At 46.3% G+C, this 22,584-nt stretch overlaps 1 protein-coding gene across 1 annotated transcript in view; it reads left to right on the forward strand.

Annotated features, from left to right (window-relative positions):
* The window catches only part of NUDCD1 (NudC domain containing 1), a 152,963-nt gene that overhangs the window by 65,324 nt on the left and 65,055 nt on the right, over positions 1 to 22,584 (forward strand). Inside the window, exon 5 of the mRNA XM_044295156.1 lies at positions 13,176 to 13,349. Within this exon, the coding sequence (XP_044151091.1) occupies positions 13,176 to 13,349 (174 nt within the window). The remainder of the gene's footprint in view (positions 1 to 13,175; positions 13,350 to 22,584) is intronic.

Below are 22,584 nucleotides of genomic sequence, written 5' to 3' on the forward strand. Positions count from 1 at the left end.
CCCGACAGATCCTCTATACTACACCACACAGGAGACCCGACAGATCCTCTATACTACACCACATAGGAGAGCTGACAGATCCTCTATAATACACCACACAGGAGAGCTGACAGATCCTCTATACTACACCACAGGAGAGCTGACAGATCCTCTATACTACACCACACAGGAGAGCTGACAGATCCTCTATACTACACCACACAGGAGACCCGACAGATCCTCTATACTACACCACATAGGAGAGCTGACAGATCCTCTATACTACACCACACAGGATAGCCGACAGATCCTCTATACTACATCACACAGGAGAGCCGACAGATCCTCTATACTACATCACACAGGAGAGCCGACAGATCCTCTATACTACATCACACAGGAGAGCCGACAGATCCTCTATACTACACCACAGGAGAGCTGACAGATCCTCTATACTACACCACACAGGATGGCTGACAGGTCCTCTATATTAAACCCCACACAAGAGAGCAGACAGATCCTCTATACTGCACCACACAGGAGAGCCGACAGATTCTCTATACTACACCACACAGGAGAGCTGACAGATCCTCTATACTACACCACACAGGAGAGCTGACAGATCCTCTATACTACACCACATAGGAGAGCCGACAGATCCTCTATACTACACCACACAGGAGAGCCAACAGATCCTCTATACTGCACCACATAGGAGAGCCAACAGATCCTCTATACTGCACCACATAGGAGAGCTGACAGATCCTCTATACTGCACCACATAGGAGAGCTGACAGATCCTCTATACTACACCACAGGAGAGCCGACAGATCCTCTATACTACACCACACAGGAGAGCCGACAGATCCTCTATACTACACCACACAGGAGAGCCGACAGATCCTCTATACTACACCACAGGAGAGCCGACAGATCCTCTATACTACACCACAGGAGAGCCGACAGATCCTCTATACTACACCACACAGGAGAGCCGACAGATCCTCTATACTACACCACACAGGAGAGCCGACAGATCCTCTACTACACACCACAGGAGAGCCGACAGATCCTCTATACTACACCACACAGGAGAGCCGACAGATCCTCTATACTACACCACACAGGAGAGCCGACAGATCCTCTATACTACACCACAGGAGAGCCGACAGATCCTCTATACTACACCACAGGAGAGCCGACAGATCCTCTATACTACACCACAGGAGAGCCGACAGATCCTCTATACTACACCACAGGAGAGCCGACAGATCCTCTATACTACACCACAGGAGAGCCGACAGATCCTCTATACTACACCACAGGAGAGCCGACAGATCCTCTATACTACACCACAGGAGAGCCGACAGATCCTCTATACTACACCACAGGAGAGCCGACAGATCCTCTATACTACACCACAGGAGAGCCGACAGATCCTCTATACTACACCACAGGAGAGCCGACAGATCCTCTATACTACACCACAGGAGAGCCGACAGATCCTCTATACTACACCACAGGAGAGCCGACAGATCCTCTATACTACACCACAGGAGAGCCGACAGATCCTCTATACTACACCACAGGAGAGCCGACAGATCCTCTATACTACACCACAGGAGAGCCGACAGATCCTCTATAGTACACCACAGGAGAGCCGACAGATCCTCTATACTACACCACACAGGAGAGCTGACAGATCCTCTCTACTACACCACACAGGAGAGCCGACAGATCCTTTATACTACACCACACAGGAGAGCCGACAGATCCTCTATACTACACCACACAGGAGAGCCGACAGATCCTCTATACTACACCACACAGGAGAGCCGACAGATCCTCTATACTACACCACACAGGAGAGCCGACAGATCCTCTCTACTACACCACATAGGAGAGCTGACAGATCCTCTATACTACACCACAGGAGAGCCGACAGATCCTCTATACTACACCACACAGGAGAGCCAACAGATCCTCTATACTGCACCACATAGGAGAGCCGACAGATCCTCTATACTACACCACACAGGAGAGCCGACAGATCCTCTATACTACACCACACAGGAGAGCCGACAGATCCTCTATACTACACCACACAGGAGAGCCGACAGATCCTCTATACTACACCACACAGGAGAGCCGACAGATCCTCTATACTACACCACACAGGAGAGCCGACAGATCCTCTATACTACACCACAGGAGAGCTGACAGATCCTCTATACTACACCACACAGGAGAGCCGACAGATCCTCTATACTACACCACACAGGAGAGCCGACAGATCCTCTATACTACACCACAGGAGAGCCGACAGATCCTCTATACTACACCACACAGGAGAGCTGACAGATCCTCTATACTACACCACACAGGAGAGCCGACAGATCCTCTATACTACACCACACAGGAGAGCCGACAGATCCTCTATACTACACCACACAGGAGAGCCGACAGATCCTCTATACTACACCACACAGGAGAGCCGACAGATCCTCTATACTACACCACACAGGAGAGCCGACAGATCCTCTATACTACACCACACAGGAGAGCCGACAGATCCTCTATACTACACCACACAGGAGAGCCGACAGATCCTCTATACTACACCACATAGGAGAGCTGACAGATCCTCTATACTACACCACAGGAGAGCCGACAGATCCTCTATACTACACCACACAGGAGAGCCGACAGATCCTCTATACTACACCACACAGGAGAGCCGACAGATCCTCTATACTACACCACAGGAGAGCCGACAGATCCTCTATACTACACCACAGGAGAGCCGACAGATCCTCTATACTACACCACACAGGAGAGCCGACAGATCCTCTATACTACACCACACAGGAGAGCCGACAGATCCTCTATACTACACCACAGGAGAGCCGACAGATCCTCTATACTACACCACACAGGAGAGCCGACAGATCCTCTATACTACACCACACAGGAGAGCCGACAGATCCTCTATACTACACCACACAGGAGAGCCGACAGATCCTCTATACTACACCACAGGAGAGCCGACAGATCCTCTATACTACACCACACAGGAGAGCTGACAGATCCTCTATACTACACCACACAGGAGAGCCGACAGATCCTCTATACTACACCACAGAAGAGCCGACAGATCCTCTATACTACACCACAGGAGAGCCGACAGATCCTCTATACTACACCACAGGAGAGCCGACAGATCCTCTATACTACACCACAGGAGAGCCGACAGATCCTCTATACTACACCACAGAAGAGCCGACAGATCCTCTATACTACACCACAGGAGAGCCGACAGATCCTCTATACTACACCACAGGAGAGCCGACAGATCCTCTATACTACACCACAGGAGAGCCGACAGATCCTCTATACTACACCACAGGAGAGCCGACAGATCCTCTATACTACACCACAGGAGAGCCGACAGATCCTCTATACTACACCACAGGAGAGCCGACAGATCCTCTATACTACACCACAGGAGAGCCGACAGATCCTCTATACTACACCACAGGAGAGCCGACAGATCCTCTATACTACACCACACAGGAGAGCTGACAGATCCTCTCATACTACACCACACAGGAGAGCCGACAGATCCTTTATACTACACCACACAGGAGAGCCGACAGATCCTCTATACTACACCACACAGGAGAGCCGACAGATCCTCTATACTACACCACACAGGAGAGCCGACAGATCCTCTATACTACACCACACAGGAGAGCGACAGATCCTCTCTACTACACCACATAGGAGAGCTGACAGATCCTCTATACTACACCACAGGAGAGCCGACAGATCCTCTATACTACACCACACAGGAGAGCCGACAGATCCTCTATACTGCACCACATAGGAGAGCCGACAGATCCTCTATACTGCACCACATAGGAGAGCTGACAGATCCTCTATACTACACCACAGGAGAGCCGACAGATCCTCTATACTACACCACACAGGAGAGCCGACAGATCCTCTATACTACACCACACAGGAGAGCCGACAGATCCTCTATACTACACCACACAGGAGAGCCGACAGATCCTCTATACTACACCACAGGAGAGCCGACAGATCCTCTATACTACACCACAGGAGAGCCGACAGATCCTCTATACTACACCACACAGGAGAGCCGACAGATCCTCTATACTACACCACACAGGAGAGCCGACAGATCCTCTATACTACACCACACAGCAGAGCTGACAGATCCTCTATACTACACCACAGGAGAGCCGACAGATCCTCTATACTACACCACACAGGAGAGCCGACAGATCCTCTATACTACACCACACAGGAGAGCTGACAGATCCTCTATACTACACCACACAGGAGAGCCGACAGATCCTCTATACTACACCACAGAGAGCCGACAGATCCTCTATACTACACCACAGGAGAGCCGACAGATCCTCTATACTACACCACAGGAGAGCCGACAGATCCTCTATACTACACCACAGAAGAGCCGACAGATCCTCTATACTACACCACAGGAGAGCCGACAGATCCTCTATACTACACCACAGGAGAGCCGACAGATCCTCTATACTACACCACAGGAGAGCCGACAGATCCTCTATACTACACCACAGGAGAGCCGACAGATCCTCTATACTACACCACAGGAGAGCCGACAGATCCTCTATACTACACCACAGGAGAGCCGACAGATCCTCTATACTACACCACAGGAGAGCCGACAGATCCTCTATACTACACCACAGGAGAGCCGACAGATCCTCTATAGTACACCACAGGAGAGCCGACAGATCCTCTATACTACACCACAGGAGAGCCGACAGATCCTCTATACTAAACCACACATCAAAAACTGATGTTTATGCATTTTAATTTTTCTGATCTTTTCATTCGTTCTCTTAAGTACTGATAATTGCTTTACCAAAGGGTACAGCAGATATACATAGGAACTTGTAGGCTGCGCACGAGGATGGAGGTCCGCCAAACAAGTGTGTTGCTCCCACTGGGCTGTGAAAGTGTTTGTGTGTTCAAGTGTTTAACTTAATGTACTTTTCTCATTAATTAATTGGAGAATGGTCTGTGTGAAGGCAAGAAAGCACAGAGAGCGTTTGTACTCAGTCATTAATGATGTACTCTGTGGGTAGATGACCTCCTATGTCTGGTTCAAACCTTTTCTTCTAGCGTCTTAGCTCTGAAGTTTATGCATTTGCCCAGAAGTTGTTTACTAGGTTAGCAGGAACGTTTTAGTGTTATTATTATACTGAGGCACACTGGTTCTCATGGCTGGGCACAAAGTTACTTGAAAAAATTCTTGCATGATTACAGCATGTGGTTCTTTGGGTTGGTGTGGAGAAGGAGGGTCACCAAGTAATCTTTTAACCATTTATTTTTATTGCTTGAAAGTATTTTATTTTATTTTTATTTTTTGTCCTAACTGTACCCTCTCCATTATAAGCTACAATCTCAGAATTTAACATCTGACATTGCATAACGTTGGGTCAGACATTAACATTGGTTGAGGCTCAGTCACTTGGATCCCTACAAACAAAGGTCTTAAATCTTCTTCTGTGTTTTAAACCAGTTCTGAAGACGTTTTGGACATGTTACCACGTGTCTTTGTTCTGAGAATATATGGGTACAGTGAATAGACCACAGGAGGACTGGTTTCTTACATCATAATGCAACCCAACCATAACATGGCCAGTGAGGTCCAAGAAGCCATATACCACACTTGAAGGTGACAGTGGAGCAGATCAGTTGATGCTAGGGTGGGGTACATAGCCGCACATTTTCAACCTCTGTATTTCTTTTTAAATTCATTTTCCACAGTTGACATTTATCACCTATCCACACGATAGGTGATAAATGTCAGATGGTTGGACCCTACCTCTGCAACACCTTGTGTCTTACCTCGCTACAGGACTGCGGTGAGGAGGAGCAGTGGTCACACTGAGCTGGTCGAACGTTCTCAATTTAAATCTTCAACTGCCACCAGCCATATGTTCTGTTAGAAGCTGTGGCAGTTACAGGGAGAGAGCTGCAGCGGAAAGGACACATTCCTTAAGCTGAAGATAATCTAGCAGAGCAATGAATGGGGACATCTCTGGATCCATGTGAGGTACAGGGCTGGTTCTAGCTTTGTTCGAATAAGATTGTCATGTCCTATATGATTTTCTTGAGGCTAGGCCATCAGTTTAAAGAAAACCACAAAACCCATTTAATGCATAGATAATGGAAAACTAGAATTGTGCATCTGAACCTTACCAGTAACACACATGGATGACACTTATTCTCTGTACACTGGCCTGGAAAAAGTTGTAAAACTTGGCAACACCCTACTTGTGTAGAATTTTGATGACACTTATTCTCTGTACACTGGCCTGGAAAAAGTTGTAAAACTTGGCAACACCCTACTTGTGCAGAATTTTGCAATGTTTTTGGGCCGTTTTTGTCCTGCTCACCACTTTTCCAAAATGTGGATGGGGAGTGGGGGATGGGGACCCAGGCATAGCCAACCCGGAACATTTATTATACTCTACGCCATAGATTATACCTGCAATCTACACTAGCTCTCTTGCTGGCATAGACTTCAGTTCTGTCTCATGGACCTGCACAGTTGCACCACAGTTGCACCACATCCCCTACTGACCTAGTAGGGGATAGATTAAAATCGGCATGTAAAATTCCAGTCTTAATAAATGCCCCAATACAGGCTTGTTCTGTATTCCTTGATTTAAGGAGTTGTCCACTTTCTGGTTATCGCTGACCAATGTGCTCATGAGATGATTACATGACACTTAATAATATAGCCTTTATTAAAATTCTGCCCCATTTTCTATGCCCCTTATTTACAAAGTCTTTTCTGATGTCCTCATAGAGGTCCTGTCATAAAATGGCCGCTGATGGAAGGTCATGTTACCAGGATGTGATGTCTCCTCCATTCAAACACACTGCAGCTGCACTAAACTCCCAACAGAACAAGTGCAGATTGCAGGTGCAGTGTATTTGAATGAAGAAGGCATCACATGAAGGTGATTTGTCTGGTCACATGACCCTTCATCAGCAGCCGTGTTATGGACAGTACCTCTGTGTGTCTTGGCAAACATTGGGGCATATTTTATGAAATATAGAAAATGGTGCAGAATTTTAACAAAGGTTATATTAGTAATTGTCATCAAATCATCTCAAAAACACATTGGTCAACAGTAACCAGAAAGCGGACAACCCCTTTAAGTAAACTACTCTGTAGCTACAGTATGGCTGCCCATAGGGAGTCATTCCACATTCACACTTCTTGCTTCCTGTAAGAAGATACAAGGAATCATTGTGGATGATAGTCACGTGTCACCGAGGTTCCTGGCCTCAGTGGAGTAAGAGACGGTTTTTATGTGTCGGCAGCAGTTGCTGTTTGACACCTTGATACTTAGTATTGCTGTAATAGCTGATCCGGGATGGCTCTTACTGGGAGTAGTCAAAGTGCTGGGTGGGTGACTACTCCCCATGTCCCAGGCCAGGTTTTGCCAGGCATAAAAACCAGCCAGCACTGCTAGGTGGGGAGGATTACCTCTGTCTGACAGTGGAGCTTAGGAGGTCTGTGTGCTGTGATCTGAGGGCTGTGTTGGGATCCGCGCCTTGAGCTGGGCTGGAGGGCTCAGACCCCTGTGAGGGTGAACAGGCCGCCTAACGCCTGCCTGTGGACTTGACAAAGCAGAACTTCCAACAGGGTGTGAAGTAACACCCAGGAGAAAAGGTGACTGTTTTGTATATGAACTTTTCATGTGTGTGACCGATCACCAAGCAACTTGTGTTTTTGTTTTTGATCTCACGTGTGAATAAACACTGATGTTTTGAACCAAGAACTTGTACTTTGCCTCTGTGCTGCACCCGCTAACCCTAACTACCAGAGCGAATCCCCACAGTTGTTACATTCTGTTTCGCCTTTATAAAAGTGGATTTCCCCATTATCCCGATCTTCCCTTCCTGTATAATCCAGGCGCTCTGCATTGTTGCTGCTGTTTAAGGGCGGTCAGTTTTGACGCCTGGGGAGAAATCTCCCGTTATGGTATTCTCTAATGAAATGCATTCGCTTGAAGGACTCTTGAAAACTTGGCTAAAAGGAAATTGAAGAGTGAATGCTGATTACCAAGTGAACAAGTTACAAGCGAGCCTCCATGATGTACTCATTGGCATTAATGGCTGTCATTTTTATAAGAAGTATTTTATAACTACCTGTTATATTAAAGGGACAGGCCCGCTTTACTCTAACATTTTTTAAATATTAACTTAAAACGCAGGCTAACATAACAACAGCCCATGTGGCACAAAGAGGAAGGTTGGTAAAAACTTTTACTGTCACAATAATTTAGCCACAATAGTAGTGTCTCTCCGGCTCATCCTGCGGATAGTTTACACGGCCCAATTGTTAGCTGAGTGATTGTTCATAAGAATGCTTGTTCTGGATCATTGACATGGCCATGGAGGCCTGAAGTATCAACTCATTAGTCCCCATACAGTTTGCATCTGTGTAAAAGCCCTTTCAAAGAGTGCAAATTTACTCCCTATTTCCTCAATTAGCATTTATTATTTCCATGCATCAACCTGTGTTAAAGGACCCAATCTGATAAAGCAGGCGTGCCCAACCTGCGGCCCTCCAGCTGTTGCAAAACTGCAACTCCCAGCATTCCTGGATAGCATACAGCTATTAGGGCATGCTGGGAGTTTTAGTTTTATAGAAGCTGGAGGGCAGCAGGTTGAGCATTCGTGTGATAAAGGGATAGATGGTGCTGCTTTCCTCAGTGATCTAGGCACAGAATGTGCTGCCTCCATGTAAATGATGTAGGCACAGTTAATGCTGCCTCCCCGTCTCTCCCTGTAAATGATGTAGGTACAGATAATGCTGCCTCCCTGTCTCTTCCTGTAAATGATGTAGGCACAGTTAATGCTGCCTCCCCGTCTCTCCCTGTAAATGATGTAGGTACAGATAATGCTGCCTCCCCGTCTCTCCCTGTAAATGATGTAGGTACAGGTAGTACTGCCTCCCTGTCTCTTTCTGTAAATGATGTAGGCACAGATAATGCTGCCTTCAATGCCTCTTCCTGTAAATGATGCACATCATGATGTATTAAAATGCAGTTGTGTGAAATCAAAATGGAAAAAAACAGATCCGTCATTAAATACTTTGAAAGTCAATAGGTGACGGATCCGTTTTTTAGCCTGGTCTCTTCCTGTAAATAATGTAGGTACTAGTAGTGCTGCCTCCGTCTCTTCCTGTAAATGATGTAGGTATAGGTAGTACTGCCTCCGTCTCTTCCTGTAAATGATGTAGGTACAGGTAGTACTGCCTCCGTCTCTTCCTGTAAATGATGTAGGTATAGGTAGTACTGCCTCCGTCTCTTCCTGGAAATGAGGTAGGTACAGGTAGTACTGCCTCCGTCTCGTCCTGTAAATGATGTAGGTATAGGTAGTACTGCCTCAGTCTCTTCCTGTAAATGATGTAGGTACTAGTAGTGCTGCCTCTGTCTCTTCCTGTAAATGATGTAGGTATAGGTAGTACTGCCTCCGTCTCTTCCTGTAAATGATGTAGGTACTAGTAGTGCTGCCTCCGTCTCTTCCTGTAAATGATGTAGGTATAGGTAGTACTGCCTCAGTCTCTTCCTGTAAATGATGTAGGTACTAGTAGTGCTGCCTCCGTCTCTTCCTGTAAATAATGTAGGCATAGATAATGCTGCCCTCAATGTCTGTTCCTGTAAGGGTCCATTCACACGTCCGTAACGTGTTTTGCAGTCTGCAAAACACGGACACAGCAATGTGCGTGGCGCATTTTGCGGACCGCACATCACCGGCACTAATAGAATATGCCTATTCTTGTCCGCAAATGCGGACAAGAATAGGACATGTTTTATTTTTTTTCGGGTCCGCAATTCCGTATAGAAATGAATGGATCCGCAATTCCGTTCCGAAAAATGCGGAACAAAATTGCGGACGTGTGAATGGGGCCTAAATGATGTAGGTACAGATGCAGCACGATCCGTTTTTTTTTTTGTTTTTTTTTCCTGTTCTTCTGACGGATCAGAAGAATGGAAAAGTTACTAGTGATGTGAACTAATGGTGTGTAAGCACAGATAATGCTGCCTCCCTATCTCTTCCTGTAAATGAGGTAAGCACAGATAATGCTGCCTCCCTGTCTCTCCCTGTAAATGATGTAAGCACAGATAATGCTGCCTCCCTATCTCTTCCTGTAAATGAGGTAAGCACAGATAATGCTGCCTCCCTATCTCTTCCTGTAAATGAGGTAAGCACAGATAATGCTGCCTCCCTATCTCTTCCTGTAAATGAGGTAAGCACAGATAATGCTGCCTCCCTATCTCTCCCTGTAAATGATGTAGGCACAGATAATGCTGCCTCCCTATCTCTTCCTGTAAATGATGTAAGCACAGATAATGCTGCCTCCCTATCTCTTCCTGTAAATTATGTAAGCACAGATAATGCTGCCTCCCTGTCTCTCCCTGTAAATGAGGTAAGCACAGATAATGCTGCCTCCCTGTCTCTCCCTGTAAATGAGGTAAGCACAGATAATGCTGCCTCCCTGTCTCTTCCTGTAAATGAGGTAAGCACAGATAATGCTGCCTCCCTATCTCTTCCTGTAAATGATGTAAGCACAGATAATGCTGCCTCCCTGTCTCTCCCTGTAAATGAGGTAAGCACAGATAATGCTGCCTCCCTATCTCTCCCTGTAAATGATGTAGGCACAGATAATGCTGCCTCCCTATCTCTTCCTGTAAATGATGTAAGCACAGATAATGCTGCCTCCCTATCTCTTCCTGTAAATGAGGTAAGCACAGATAATGCTGCCTCCCTGTCTCTTCCTGTAAATGAGGTAAGCACAGATAATGCTGCCTCCCTGTCTCTTCCTGTAAATGAGGTAAGCACAGATAATGCTGCCTCCCTGTCTCTTCCTGTAAATGAGGTAAGCACAGATAATGCTGCCTCCCTATCTCTTCCTGTAAATGATGTAAGCACAGATAATGCTGCCTCCCTGTCTCTTCCTGTAAATGATGTAAGCACAGATAATGCTGCCTCCCTATCTCTTCCTGTAAATGATGTAAGCACAGATAATGCTGCCTCCCTGTCTCTTCCTGTAAATGATGTAAGCACAGATAATGCTGCCTCCCTATCTCTTCCTGTAAATGAGGTAAGCACAGATAATGCTGCCTCCCTATCTCTTCCTGTAAATGAGGTAAGCACAGATAATGCTGCCTCCCTATCTCTCCCTGTAAATGAGGTAAGCACAGATAATGCTGCCTCCCTATCTCTTCCTGTAAATGAGGTAAGCACAGATAATGCTGCCTCCCTATCTCTTCCTGTAAATGAGGTAAGCACAGATAATGCTGCCTCCCTGTCTCTCCCTGTAAATGAGGTAAGCACAGATAATGCTGCCTCCCTGTCTCTTCCTGTAAATGATGTAAGCACAGATAATGCTGCCTCCCTATCTCTTCCTGTAAATGATGTAAGCACAGATAATGCTGCCTCCCTGTCTCTTCCTGTAAATGATGTAAGCACAGATAATGCTGCCTCCCTGTCTCTTCCTGTAAATGAGGTAAGCACAGATAATGCTGCCTCCCTGTCTCTTCCTGTAAATGATGTAAGCACAGATAATGCTGCCTCCCTGTCTCTCCCTGTAAATGAGGTAAGCACAGATAATGCTGCCTCCCTGTCTCTTCCTGTAAATGAGGTAAGCACAGATAATGCTGCCTCCCTGTCTCTCCCTGTAAATGAGGTAAGCACAGATAATGCTGCCTCCCTATCTCTTCCTGTAAATGAGGTAAGCACAGATAATGCTGCCTCCCTGTCTCTTCCTGTAAATGAGGTAAGCACAGATAATGCTGCCTCCCTGTCTCTCCCTGTAAATGAGGTAAGCACAGATAATGCTGCCTCCCTGTCTCTTCCTGTAAATGAGGTAAGCACAGATAATGCTGCCTCCCTGTCTCTCCCTGTAAATGAGGTAAGCACAGATAATGCTGCCTCCCTGTCTCTCCCTGTAAATGAGGTAAGCACAGATAATGCTGCCTCCCTGTCTCTTCCTGTAAATGAGGTAAGCACAGATAATGCTGCCTCCCTGTCTCTTCCTGTAAATGATGTAAGCACAGATAATGCTGCCTCCCTGTCTCTCCCTGTAAATGAGGTAAGCACAGATAATGCTGCCTCCCTGTCTCTTCCTGTAAATGAGGTAAGCACAGATAATGCTGCCTCCCTGTCTCTCCCTGTAAATGAGGTAAGCACAGATAATGCTGCCTCCCTGTCTCTCCCTGTAAATGAGGTAAGCACAGATAATGCTGCCTCCCTGTCTCTCCCTGTAAATGAGGTAAGCACAGATAATGCTGCCTCCCTGTCTCTTCCTGTAAATGAGGTAAGCACAGATAATGCTGCCTCCCTATCTCTCCCTGTAAATGATGTAAGCACAGATAATGCTGCCTCCCTGTCTCTTCCTGTAAATGAGGTAAGCACAGATAATGCTGCCTCCCTGTCTCTCCCTGTAAATGAGGTAAGCACAGATAATGCTGCCTCCCTGTAAATGATGTAGGCAATCACATGATGAAAGGGCACGCTCTGCAAAGTAAAGCATTGCTTCTTAATCCATTTTATCACAATGATTGCAGCAAATCCATGCAAACATCAAGTGAATAATGAAAAGTGTATCACCACTGTGATGGACGGTACTGGGCTGGAACCAGTTCAGCGAGCCCCTGGAGAGTCGGCGCTTGCACACCTGCAGGTTGGAATTTTTGTTCACGCAGTTTCCAACCTTCAACATTTGTTCATTTTCTTGTTGTCCTCTAGCGGTTGAGAGGGGCACTGTGTTCAGTCTGTGTTTTCTTCCTCCTTTTACTCACTTCTAGTAAAAACGATAAAATATGAATAACCCCTTTGTTATCGTAACATGCTTTACCCATTTCGCTTAAGAATTGCCTCAAATGCTTTCACCGCAGGAGCTGCTCCTGGCAATTATGGGGCAAACAGCAATTTTCTTACAATCTTTAAGCCAAATGAGTTTTTCTCCCAACATGGATGTTGTAATTGAGCAATTTACCTAAAGCTTATGCGGCTGTAATTGGTGTTCACTGTCATATCTATACAGCTATAGAATATATTTCCTTATTATTTTTTTTGTGTGTTCACAGATCAATGTGAAATCTTGAAACGTAGGAAGCTTCATGGCAAGTCTGTCCCGCATTATGCAGCTATTGAACCGGGTGGAAATGGGTTGACGATTATTTCTTACAAACCCTTCAGATACATTGTAGATGAGGAAAATGAACCAGAAGAGGAGAAAATGGAAGAGGAGGAGAAAAAAGGTAACGCCGACACTGGTCTCTCTTGCTAGCATTTTCTTCTAGGATGAAATTCTGCCTAGGCAATAGATTTCTACCTGAAGGTGCAGAAATTACTATAATGGTTAAAATATTTCTACAGAGCAGGTTTTGTATTGGTTGAAATGTCCCCTGATATAATACATTACAACTAAGGCTAGTTTCACACTAGCGTTCGGCTGTCCGCTCGTGAGCTTCGTTTGAAGGCTCTCACAAGCGGACCCGAACGCTTCCGTCCAGCCCCAATGCATTCTGAGTGAACGCGGATCCGCTCAGAATGCATCAGTCTGGCGGCGTTCAGCCTCCGCTCAGCAGGCGGACACGTGAACGCTGCTTGCAGCGTTCGGGTGTCCGCCTGGCCGTGCGGAGGCGTGCGGATCCGTCCAGACTTACAATGTAAGTCAATGGGGACGGATCCGTTTGAAGATGCCACAATATGGCTCAATCTTCAAACGGATCCGTCCCCCATTGACTTTCAATGTAAAAGTCTGGACGGATCCGCTCAGGCTACTTTCACACTTAGCTTTTTTTTGCCAATATAATGCAGACGGATCCGTTCAGAACGGATCCGATCGAACGCTAGTGTGAAAGTAGCCTAAGGCTACTTTCACACTTGCGTTGTTAATTCCGGTATTGAGATTGTCTCAGAATAAAGTAAAACTATATTTGACGCCTGGTTGTGTTCTGCGCCTTGTGTTATCCACGACAAGCTCGACTACCACGGTCCGGCTGCCTCCTAGTGCTACAGTCTATCCAACCGGCGGTTTGGCTCCCGCCTAAGGATCTCGGATAGGTCCGGCTGCACCAACCAGCAATATTTTCTCCTTTGCCTTCACTGGTGTTGCGCCCCCAGTTTGGTGCAACACGAATAGGTGAGCAGACTATAATTCCCTCTCAGAGGATCCTTTATATTTTTACATATTTACCCTATGAGCGCCTCTCTCCTCTTGTGGCCACATAATGTGGTATTGAGATCCGTCAGAGGATCTGTTTTGATTTTGCACATCAGGATGCATCCGTTCTGTTAAGATTGTGTGAAATCACAATGGAAAAAAACGGATCCGTCACTAAATACATTGAAAGTCAATAGGTGACTGATCTGGGTTTTTAGGCTCCATAAAAAAATGAATCGGTCATTGTTTTCAGTGCCGGTTCCGTTTGTTTCCATCTTTGAGCGGACACAAAACCGCAACTTGCAGCGGTTTTGTGTGCGGTCACAAAACGGAATGCTGCCGGAACGGAAGACATCCTGATGCATCCTGAACAGATCTCTTTCCACTCAGAATGCATGAGGACCCAATGGAAACTTTTTATTTTTTTTCCGGTATTGAGATCCTCTGCCGGATCTCAATACCGGAAAACAACAACGCAAGTGTGAAAGCAGCCTAAAGCACGTTTTCATGACAATAAAAACATGATCTACATTTTTAAACTGCTTATGTCCCATGTATTGTGGCGTAGAAGACTCGCTGGAGCTTAGATGGCAGAAAAGAAGGATAACGTTTCAAAAAATGTTTGCTACATAAAGTATCACTTTAATACAATTTATCCTTGGTGGGCTTGGGTAGTGAAGGGGTTCATTCCATTTTCCTTGAAGATCTAGGCTAGTAATGGGGTTATAGCTTGTGGTCTGTGAGTAGTCGAAGGTTTCATGCCTGCTTTCTTAATTGTCTAGGCCACTCGGGGTTCCTTGCTCATCTCCCGGGTGGTCTAGTGTAATAATGGAAGGCTAAAAGGGTTTTCTGAGACCCTAAACATTTTAGGTCACATCAGTGATGGTCATAAGATAGTTGAAGAAGACTTGCATGTCCACGTCCCCTGAGTCAGTGCTGCCCACTGCTCTTTGCTTTTGGGTTTGCAGCGATGACATCCCTGACTACCTTATGTGATCACTGGGGCCAGGTCAGCGATAATGTAGGGTAGGTAGGCATGTCGTCTCTGCAGAGGGAAAGTAGTTGCAGTGTTGTCATCCATGACTACCTCAGGTGACCGCTGAGGCCAGCAACTGGCTGCAGCGATCACTTGAAGTAGTCAGGTGCTTCATCAATTCAGAGCAGGAATTAGACGCCGGTCTTAATAAAGCCCCACTGCTGGGTTTGGATCCGCTGAAGTTATGAAGAGGCGCCGGCCTCTGCATAACTTCGGCGTATCCAGCGCTGCTTCCAAATGTAAGACATCTTCCGAGCTCTTACATTTAGACTTTTTCTACTCCTGAAACAGGCGTAGAAAATGGTAAATGAGACGGGCTGCCGGGCGGTCTCCTTCCCCAGCCATGCCACACCCACTTTTTTAGACCTGGTGGGAGCGGGGAGAAGTCGCAGATTGCGGTGCCAGAAATACGCCTAATTTAGGCGTACTTCAGCATGATAAATGTCCCCCAAAGACTAGCGGGTAGAGCAGCAGCGCTGGAACAGAGGGGCCGCTGACAGGGGAATAAGTCTTCCTTTCCTATTTTACAAGAATCCCTGCTGTTATATAACATTTTCAAGGGTTTGCCTTCCTCCACAGCGTCCACTAATGTCTCTTTTGCCAATCACTTAGGTCCTGTGGGAACAAAGGATTGGGCATGTGAAAATCCAGCATGCCTGATCCTTCTTTCCGTCTTTTTGGGGTAGAATCATCACACCATTGGCGTAACTTGAACTGACTGGACCCTTCAGCAACCCCCTCCTCCCGTGTAGTCAAGATAGCACTGTATATAATCTCATTGTACAATACTATTCAGCGGCCCCTGACAATAAAACCTTTCAGTCCTCCCCCCGGACAGGCCCCTTTGGAGTACGAGCCCTGTAGCAGCCGCTTCCCCTTCTTTACCTATAGCTGCGTCCCTTCACACCCCCACCCGCATAACGTAGCCAGTCTCTTGGAAAAGGGCAGGTTTAGACAACCGTGCCCTCGAATGCAGGAGTCCGCCAACTCCGGCACCCCACTTTGTTGGTAAACTACATCCCCCAGCATGCATACTTGCTTGGTTGTTCTCAGAACTCCCATAGAAGTGAATGGAGCATACTGGGAGTTGTAGTTTCATAACTGCTGGAGTGCCAGAGGTTGCTGACCCCCTGCTTTAACGTATATGGGAACCGCATTTATTTATTTTATTTTATTTTTCTGGAAAATCAGGGTGGCTTTCATTATATCCACCACCATACCCCATTAAGGGGTCGACACATAGGTTTTCATTTACTCTCTTGGTCCTGGCAATCAATTACCATGTGCCAAGAGCTGCTGTATTTTCGCCTATATTTCTATACGTTAGAAATAACATTGGAATGTCCGATAAAGGTCTCTTATAACCTTGGGGGGGGGGGGGGGCATGTTACTTAAAGGGTTATCCCATGATTAATGTAAAAAATGAAAATCACACATAATCTAGTACAGGGATGCTCAACCTGCGGCCCTCCAGCTGTTGCAAAACTACAAGTCCCAGCATGCCTGGACAACCTACAGCTATCAAACTACAGCAGGGCATAGTGGGAGTTGTAGTTTTACAACAGCTGGAGGGCCAGAGGTTCAGCATCCCTGATCTAGTACATGACAACCTCTATCGAACAAAGCCCTTCTAGAACCAGTCCTGTACCTCACATGGACCCATTTATTGCTCTAACTCTTCTGAAAGATGGAACTGAGCATGTGCTTCCATCTCCGTGAGCAGGACAGAGAAATCCGAAAAAGAGCAAACAGCAGGTGGCGCTATGCAGAAAGATTTCAGTGAATAACGCAGTAGCTATAATACATTTTTAATTACGTTTAATTACAAAAGTATTCAGATCCAGGTGCTGGTTTAAAACTGTAGAATATTGTTCGTGGGGGGTGGTGGAAGAAAAAAGTAAAAAGAAACCAGTAAAATATAACAAATGAAAAGCCCTCTTCAATCAGCCTAAACTAGCCTTTTCCTTGCTCCTAAGACCCAAACATTGGTGCACTTTTCTTTCCATTTTGAAAACATTTTACCCTAATAATGCCAAAAAAAGAAAAAAGGTCCATAAAATGGTTAAAAAAAAATAAGGGGAAAGCTGAACAAAAGTACAGAAGTGGTTAATGCAGGGTTTTCACACTGCTCAGTCAAATCTGCCCTGAAGAATGAAATGTAAATGTCAAACTCAACTCTGCTACATCTCTAAATAAATAACTACGGCCGGATTCCCAGGGATTTGACCCATTTAGCAGTGTCTTGTCCTGTTTGCATAATGACTCATTAACATGTGAGCTGCACCCAGACCTTGGCGTAAATGGATTTGGTTGGGAGCAGCGTTCACGGTGATGCGTGACGGCTGTGCCTGCCGCTCCGCGGTTATTCGGGCAGTGCTTTTCCTCTCGGAGCCCTTCTCGTTCTGGCTCAGTGAACCTCGTCCTTTTGTTGCCATCACTTTTCTCCTTTGTTTATCGTCTTCCGTCCAATCGCTGTGTCTCCTGCAGAAATGTAGTCAATCTGTCTAGTCGTGTCGACTGCGGAGGGCTTCTCCCCGTGGCCATTGCTTCCTGTAAATATTCATTCCACGTTCAGAAGATGTTAGACAGATTGGAGTGGAAACTATCAGTATGGCATAAATCCGCCACGGCACTCGCTTGGTTTTTTAAGATGTAATTAGGGCCGAAAAGCTGAAGTGGAATCTAGAAGTTGTAAAAATGTAATCTCTTTATCCTGAATATAATGATATAGTTGAGTTTTATGAACTTCAGTGGCCTTAAAGTAAAAGAAATAAAAAATCAGGCCAGAGAGGAAAAAGTTTTCTACTAGTTGTCTACTTGAATTTTGGACCTTTGGGTTGTTCTTGTCATGAGAAACCATGGTTGTTGGAGTAGTGGATCAGCGATGCACATCTTGAGTTCATAACGTGGGTGACTACTTTTAGTTTCGGAGGTGTATGGTGTGCTACCTTTGTCATCTGCTTCTTGCTGGGACTGTTGCTAGGCAACATACTGAACATTTCCGAGTGTGCTTCCTGTGGGTCATTAATTACAATGGTCAACTTCAGAGTTCCCCCTTTTAAAGGGGTTATCCAAGACTAGAAAATGCTCCCCCATATGCTGGGCCCCTCACAATGAATATACTTTCCTGGCTCCCAGATACCTGCGCCGTTCCTGGTCCCCGCACCGCCGCTGCTGCTTCTCCACATGTGCGGGGAGCAACCAATGGCAGACGGTGATGGGTACAAGCCTCCCTAGTGTCACCCGTGATGCTAGGGAGGCTCGTCCGTGTCCCCACCTGCTCCCCCTCCCCCAAAACCAGACGTTTTCATTTGCGCAAGGGGAGAAGCAGCAGCAGCGGCGGTGCGGGGACCAGGAGCGGTGCATGGCCTGGGAGCCAGGTAAGTATATTCATTGTAAGGGGCCCAGCATATGGGGGAGCATTTTTTTATAGTCTTGGATAACCCCTTTAAGGATACTTGCTAACAATCCAGGTTTTTGCTCTACTGTCCCGTGAACTGAAACCCCCAAAAAGGTTGTTCGCGCAAATTAGCATTAAAATGAGTGTTTCAAACAGATTTGGGGGCGTTCCTGTGTGCAGATTAGGGGCAAGCCTTAGACATCTCCCACAATGTGTCATGTAAATGTCGGTAGATAAGTTTACAGGGGTTGTCCAGGTTGGAAAACCCATTTTCGCATGCCCCCTTTGGCTAGTTTCGCACTAGCTCTTTTAGATCCGGCAGGCTGTTTCAGTAGGGGATAGCCTAACTCATCTCTTTGCATTCCGGCATTGCCAGAAGCTACCGCATCGCAGTCTGGCCCCATTCACTGTAATGGTGACTGGCGGAGAACCGGACGCAACCCTGCATGTTTGCTGGGTTGCGGTCAGATCACCACCAGTTCCCATTATGCCGAATGGGGCTGGTGGGTGTAAGGTAGTGTTCGGCAATGCCAGATATAGATATCTCTGGCAGGCTGCTCCCTGCCGGAACAGCCTGCCGATGGAGTCTAATACTAGTGTGAAATTAGCCTTATGGGATTATGAGTTAAGAGTTCTCTGGGTTCAAAATGAAACTGGACAACAGTTGTCTAGGATAAATAAGAGGCCATTAATTAGCTCACCTATCCCATGCCACCGCTCTGTTTCTCCCAGCTGGGCTGTGTTGACCTGGCTGCATCAGTGATGTCATGTTGACAACGCAAGACTGCTGCAGCCAATCGCCAACCTCAGTGGTGCACTGCGTGAAGCCATTGATTGGCTGCAGCAGTCCTGTGTTGTTGCTGTAGCCAGGAGACCCCTTTCATAGTTTGGAGTCTCCAACTCTTGACCAGAGTGGAGAGGAGTTAAAAAGAGTGGTTCTCGCTCTGGAGGACTTTCCTGTCATTTGTTACACAGGCGACCCCATTGAGTTATGTGGGCACTGTGTAATGACTCATTTCCCCTGTGGTGGCACTGCAGGGAAACTGACAGATTTCCCTACAGGTAGCAGAAGGGGGACACGTCGAGATCAGCTTCTAGGCAATGGATTAGGGATCGTCTAAAGCAGAAAACCTTTTTAAGAAACATTGAAAAAGTCACTTGCTTTCACGACTTGCCGGTACACTACTGGTATTTTTGTGAAGCTACTCAAAAATATTAAAGTGCACCAGTCATTTAATTACATTTTTTTTATTAGCTTGCACCCAGTAACGCCCCTCCATCCCCTAAGATACACAGCGGGGGAACACCCTCTATGATGCCCATAGGGCCTTATGAAATTATTATGACATTGTCATAATGAGAAAAAAAAGTCATGATTTAGCCATTCAAACGGGTTGCCCGGCCAATAGTTTTTTGAATTTTTTTAAAAGGGTCACAATGGCATAAAAAAACAAAATAAACAAATTCCTACTCTCCTATCCAATCCCTGATGATTCTGATCCAATGCCACCAGGGTCCCCTGCCAGTCTGTACTTCCTGGTCTGTCTTGACACAGGAAATGTGACTATCCGGCCACCGGGGTGACACACCTTACACCATGATTGACTGCGCAGTCACATTTCCATGCTTGGAGGAACCAGAGATTGGTGGAGATTGCTGACGTGTGCATTAAAAAAAATTTTTTTAAAGGGTTTGTCTGAGATTTTTATATTGATGGCCTATCCAGCACCCCGCCAATCAGCTCTTTCAAGAGACTGCAGCTCTCCGGTGAGCACATCGGTCTCTTCTGAGGCCAGTGGATGGCCTAGACATAGCCTGTCCCATTCAAGTAAAATAGAAGGGAATAGAGAAGGACCGTGCCCCCTGTGTGTGAACAATTTTACGGAGAGTGCCCCTAATTGTCCGGGATCGCAACTCACCAGATAAGGTTGTGTACGCCAGGCGCAACGCTGGGAAGTGTATGTGGAATAACTTGTGCGGTATCAGAGCAGCTCCCTTCTGCCGCAGGCATCCAGAATAGGTCCCGATGATCAGAGGTAAGTTTAGGGGGGAAAAATGGCAGTACTACCGGGGCGCTTAGATTTAACCACACTTTTTAAATAAAGTGATCGGGTCAGCTACGCGTTTCACCGACGCTCCATTGGTTTCTTCAGGCATACCCCTGATAGTCGATGGAGCATCGGTGAAATGCATAGCTAAACCAAGAACCGATCACTTTGTCTTGTTTTATATTAAAATACAGTGTGGTTAAATCTGAGCGCCCCGGTAGTACTGCAATTTTTTTCCCCCTAAACTTAATTCAAGTAAATAGGGCTTAGTTGCAATACCAAGCACAGCCACTGTCCAATAGACGGCGCTGGTCCTGGTAAGCTGTGAGGAGGCTCCGGTGAGCGCCACAGCCCTCTCAAACAACTGATTGGTGGAGCTGGTGAGTGTTGGACCCCTGCTGATCTGATGTTGATAGCCTATCCTAAGGGTAGGTCATCAATATTAAACACTTGGAAAATCCTTTTAAAGGGAGTCTTTCACCTAAAATGACCATTATACACCACAAACATGATGATATCCATTACATTCCCCATATTATAATCTTACCTTTCATATTGCTGTCCGTCGCCTATTCTCTCTTAAAAACGCTTTTAATCCATATGCTAAATAGGTTCTGAAGGTGCCCAGGGGTGGCGTTTATGCGGCCGGTGCCCAGGCTCCACGGCGCTGTTCAAATCAAACCCCTCCCCTTTCACCCCTTCTTGAGATACCATCCTCCAGTCAATGACAGATCCGGCGCCTGCGCACTCCATTACCCACTAGGGCAGAGGCAGCAGAGCGTTTAATGCGCATGCGCCGGCCCGATCTAGCCGGCGGAAGTAAACTGCCAAAATATCGGGATGTACGGGCCGGCGCATGCGCATTAAACGCTCTGCTGCCTCTGCCCTAGTGGGTAATGGAGTGCGCAGGCGCCGGATTTGTCATTGACTGGAGGATGGTATCTGAAGAACCGAGGGCGGGCCAGAGGGGTGAAAGGGGAGGGGTTTGATTTGAACAGCGCCGTGGAGCCTGGGCACCGGCCGCATAAACGCCGCCCCTGGGCACCTTCAGAACCTATTTAGCATATGGATTAAAAGCGTTTTTAAGAGAGAATAGGCGACGGACAGCAATATGAAAGGTAAGATTATAATATGGGGAATGTAATGGATATCATCATGTTTGTGGTGCATAATGTTCATTTTAGGTGAAAGACTCCCTTTAAGCAATTCCAATTTAAAAAAAAAATATCTGATTGTACCATCTGGACAACCCCTTCCAATGGTTAAACAAGGTATTGGTAGTCCATTGTACCTTTCACCGTCTTCCTTACCTGTATTTTGACCAATAACATAAATGCAGCATGAGAAGGCGGTGGACACATATTTTACACTGCGACGACAAACTCCAACGTTTGTGCAGAATCCATATAAAATAAATGAGCCCCTTGTCCTCTAACCTATCACACAGACATGTTTTTTTAGTGCTGCCTTTCACATACAGGACCCGTTCTAACAGCAGATAATTGTTAATTCCGCGCAGTAGTGATGTCACCGCGGCCAGGTAATTACACCGTTCCTTTCATTGTGAAATTACACTGACAATGCCGGTCATCGTAAAGACCTGTTATTTCAGATTCTGTAAATGTAACCTATGACCTGGTGCTTTGTAGGTAGGAACAAAAGGAGCTTTAGTAGGGGTTTTGGTTGTTGCTTTTTCTTGACGAGGTATAATTTTCTTTTTCTTTTTGAATACATCAACCTTTTGTTATTCAGACCAGAAGTATCACTGATCTTTATGTGTAACTGGGGGGGGGGGGGGGGGTCTCTTAGTAGAGGGGAATGAGAGTTCACTTTGCAAGTGATT

This window comes from Bufo gargarizans, chromosome 5 (genome assembly GCF_014858855.1).
Source record: "Bufo gargarizans isolate SCDJY-AF-19 chromosome 5, ASM1485885v1, whole genome shotgun sequence".
Lineage (NCBI taxonomy): Eukaryota > Metazoa > Chordata > Amphibia > Anura > Bufonidae > Bufo > Bufo gargarizans.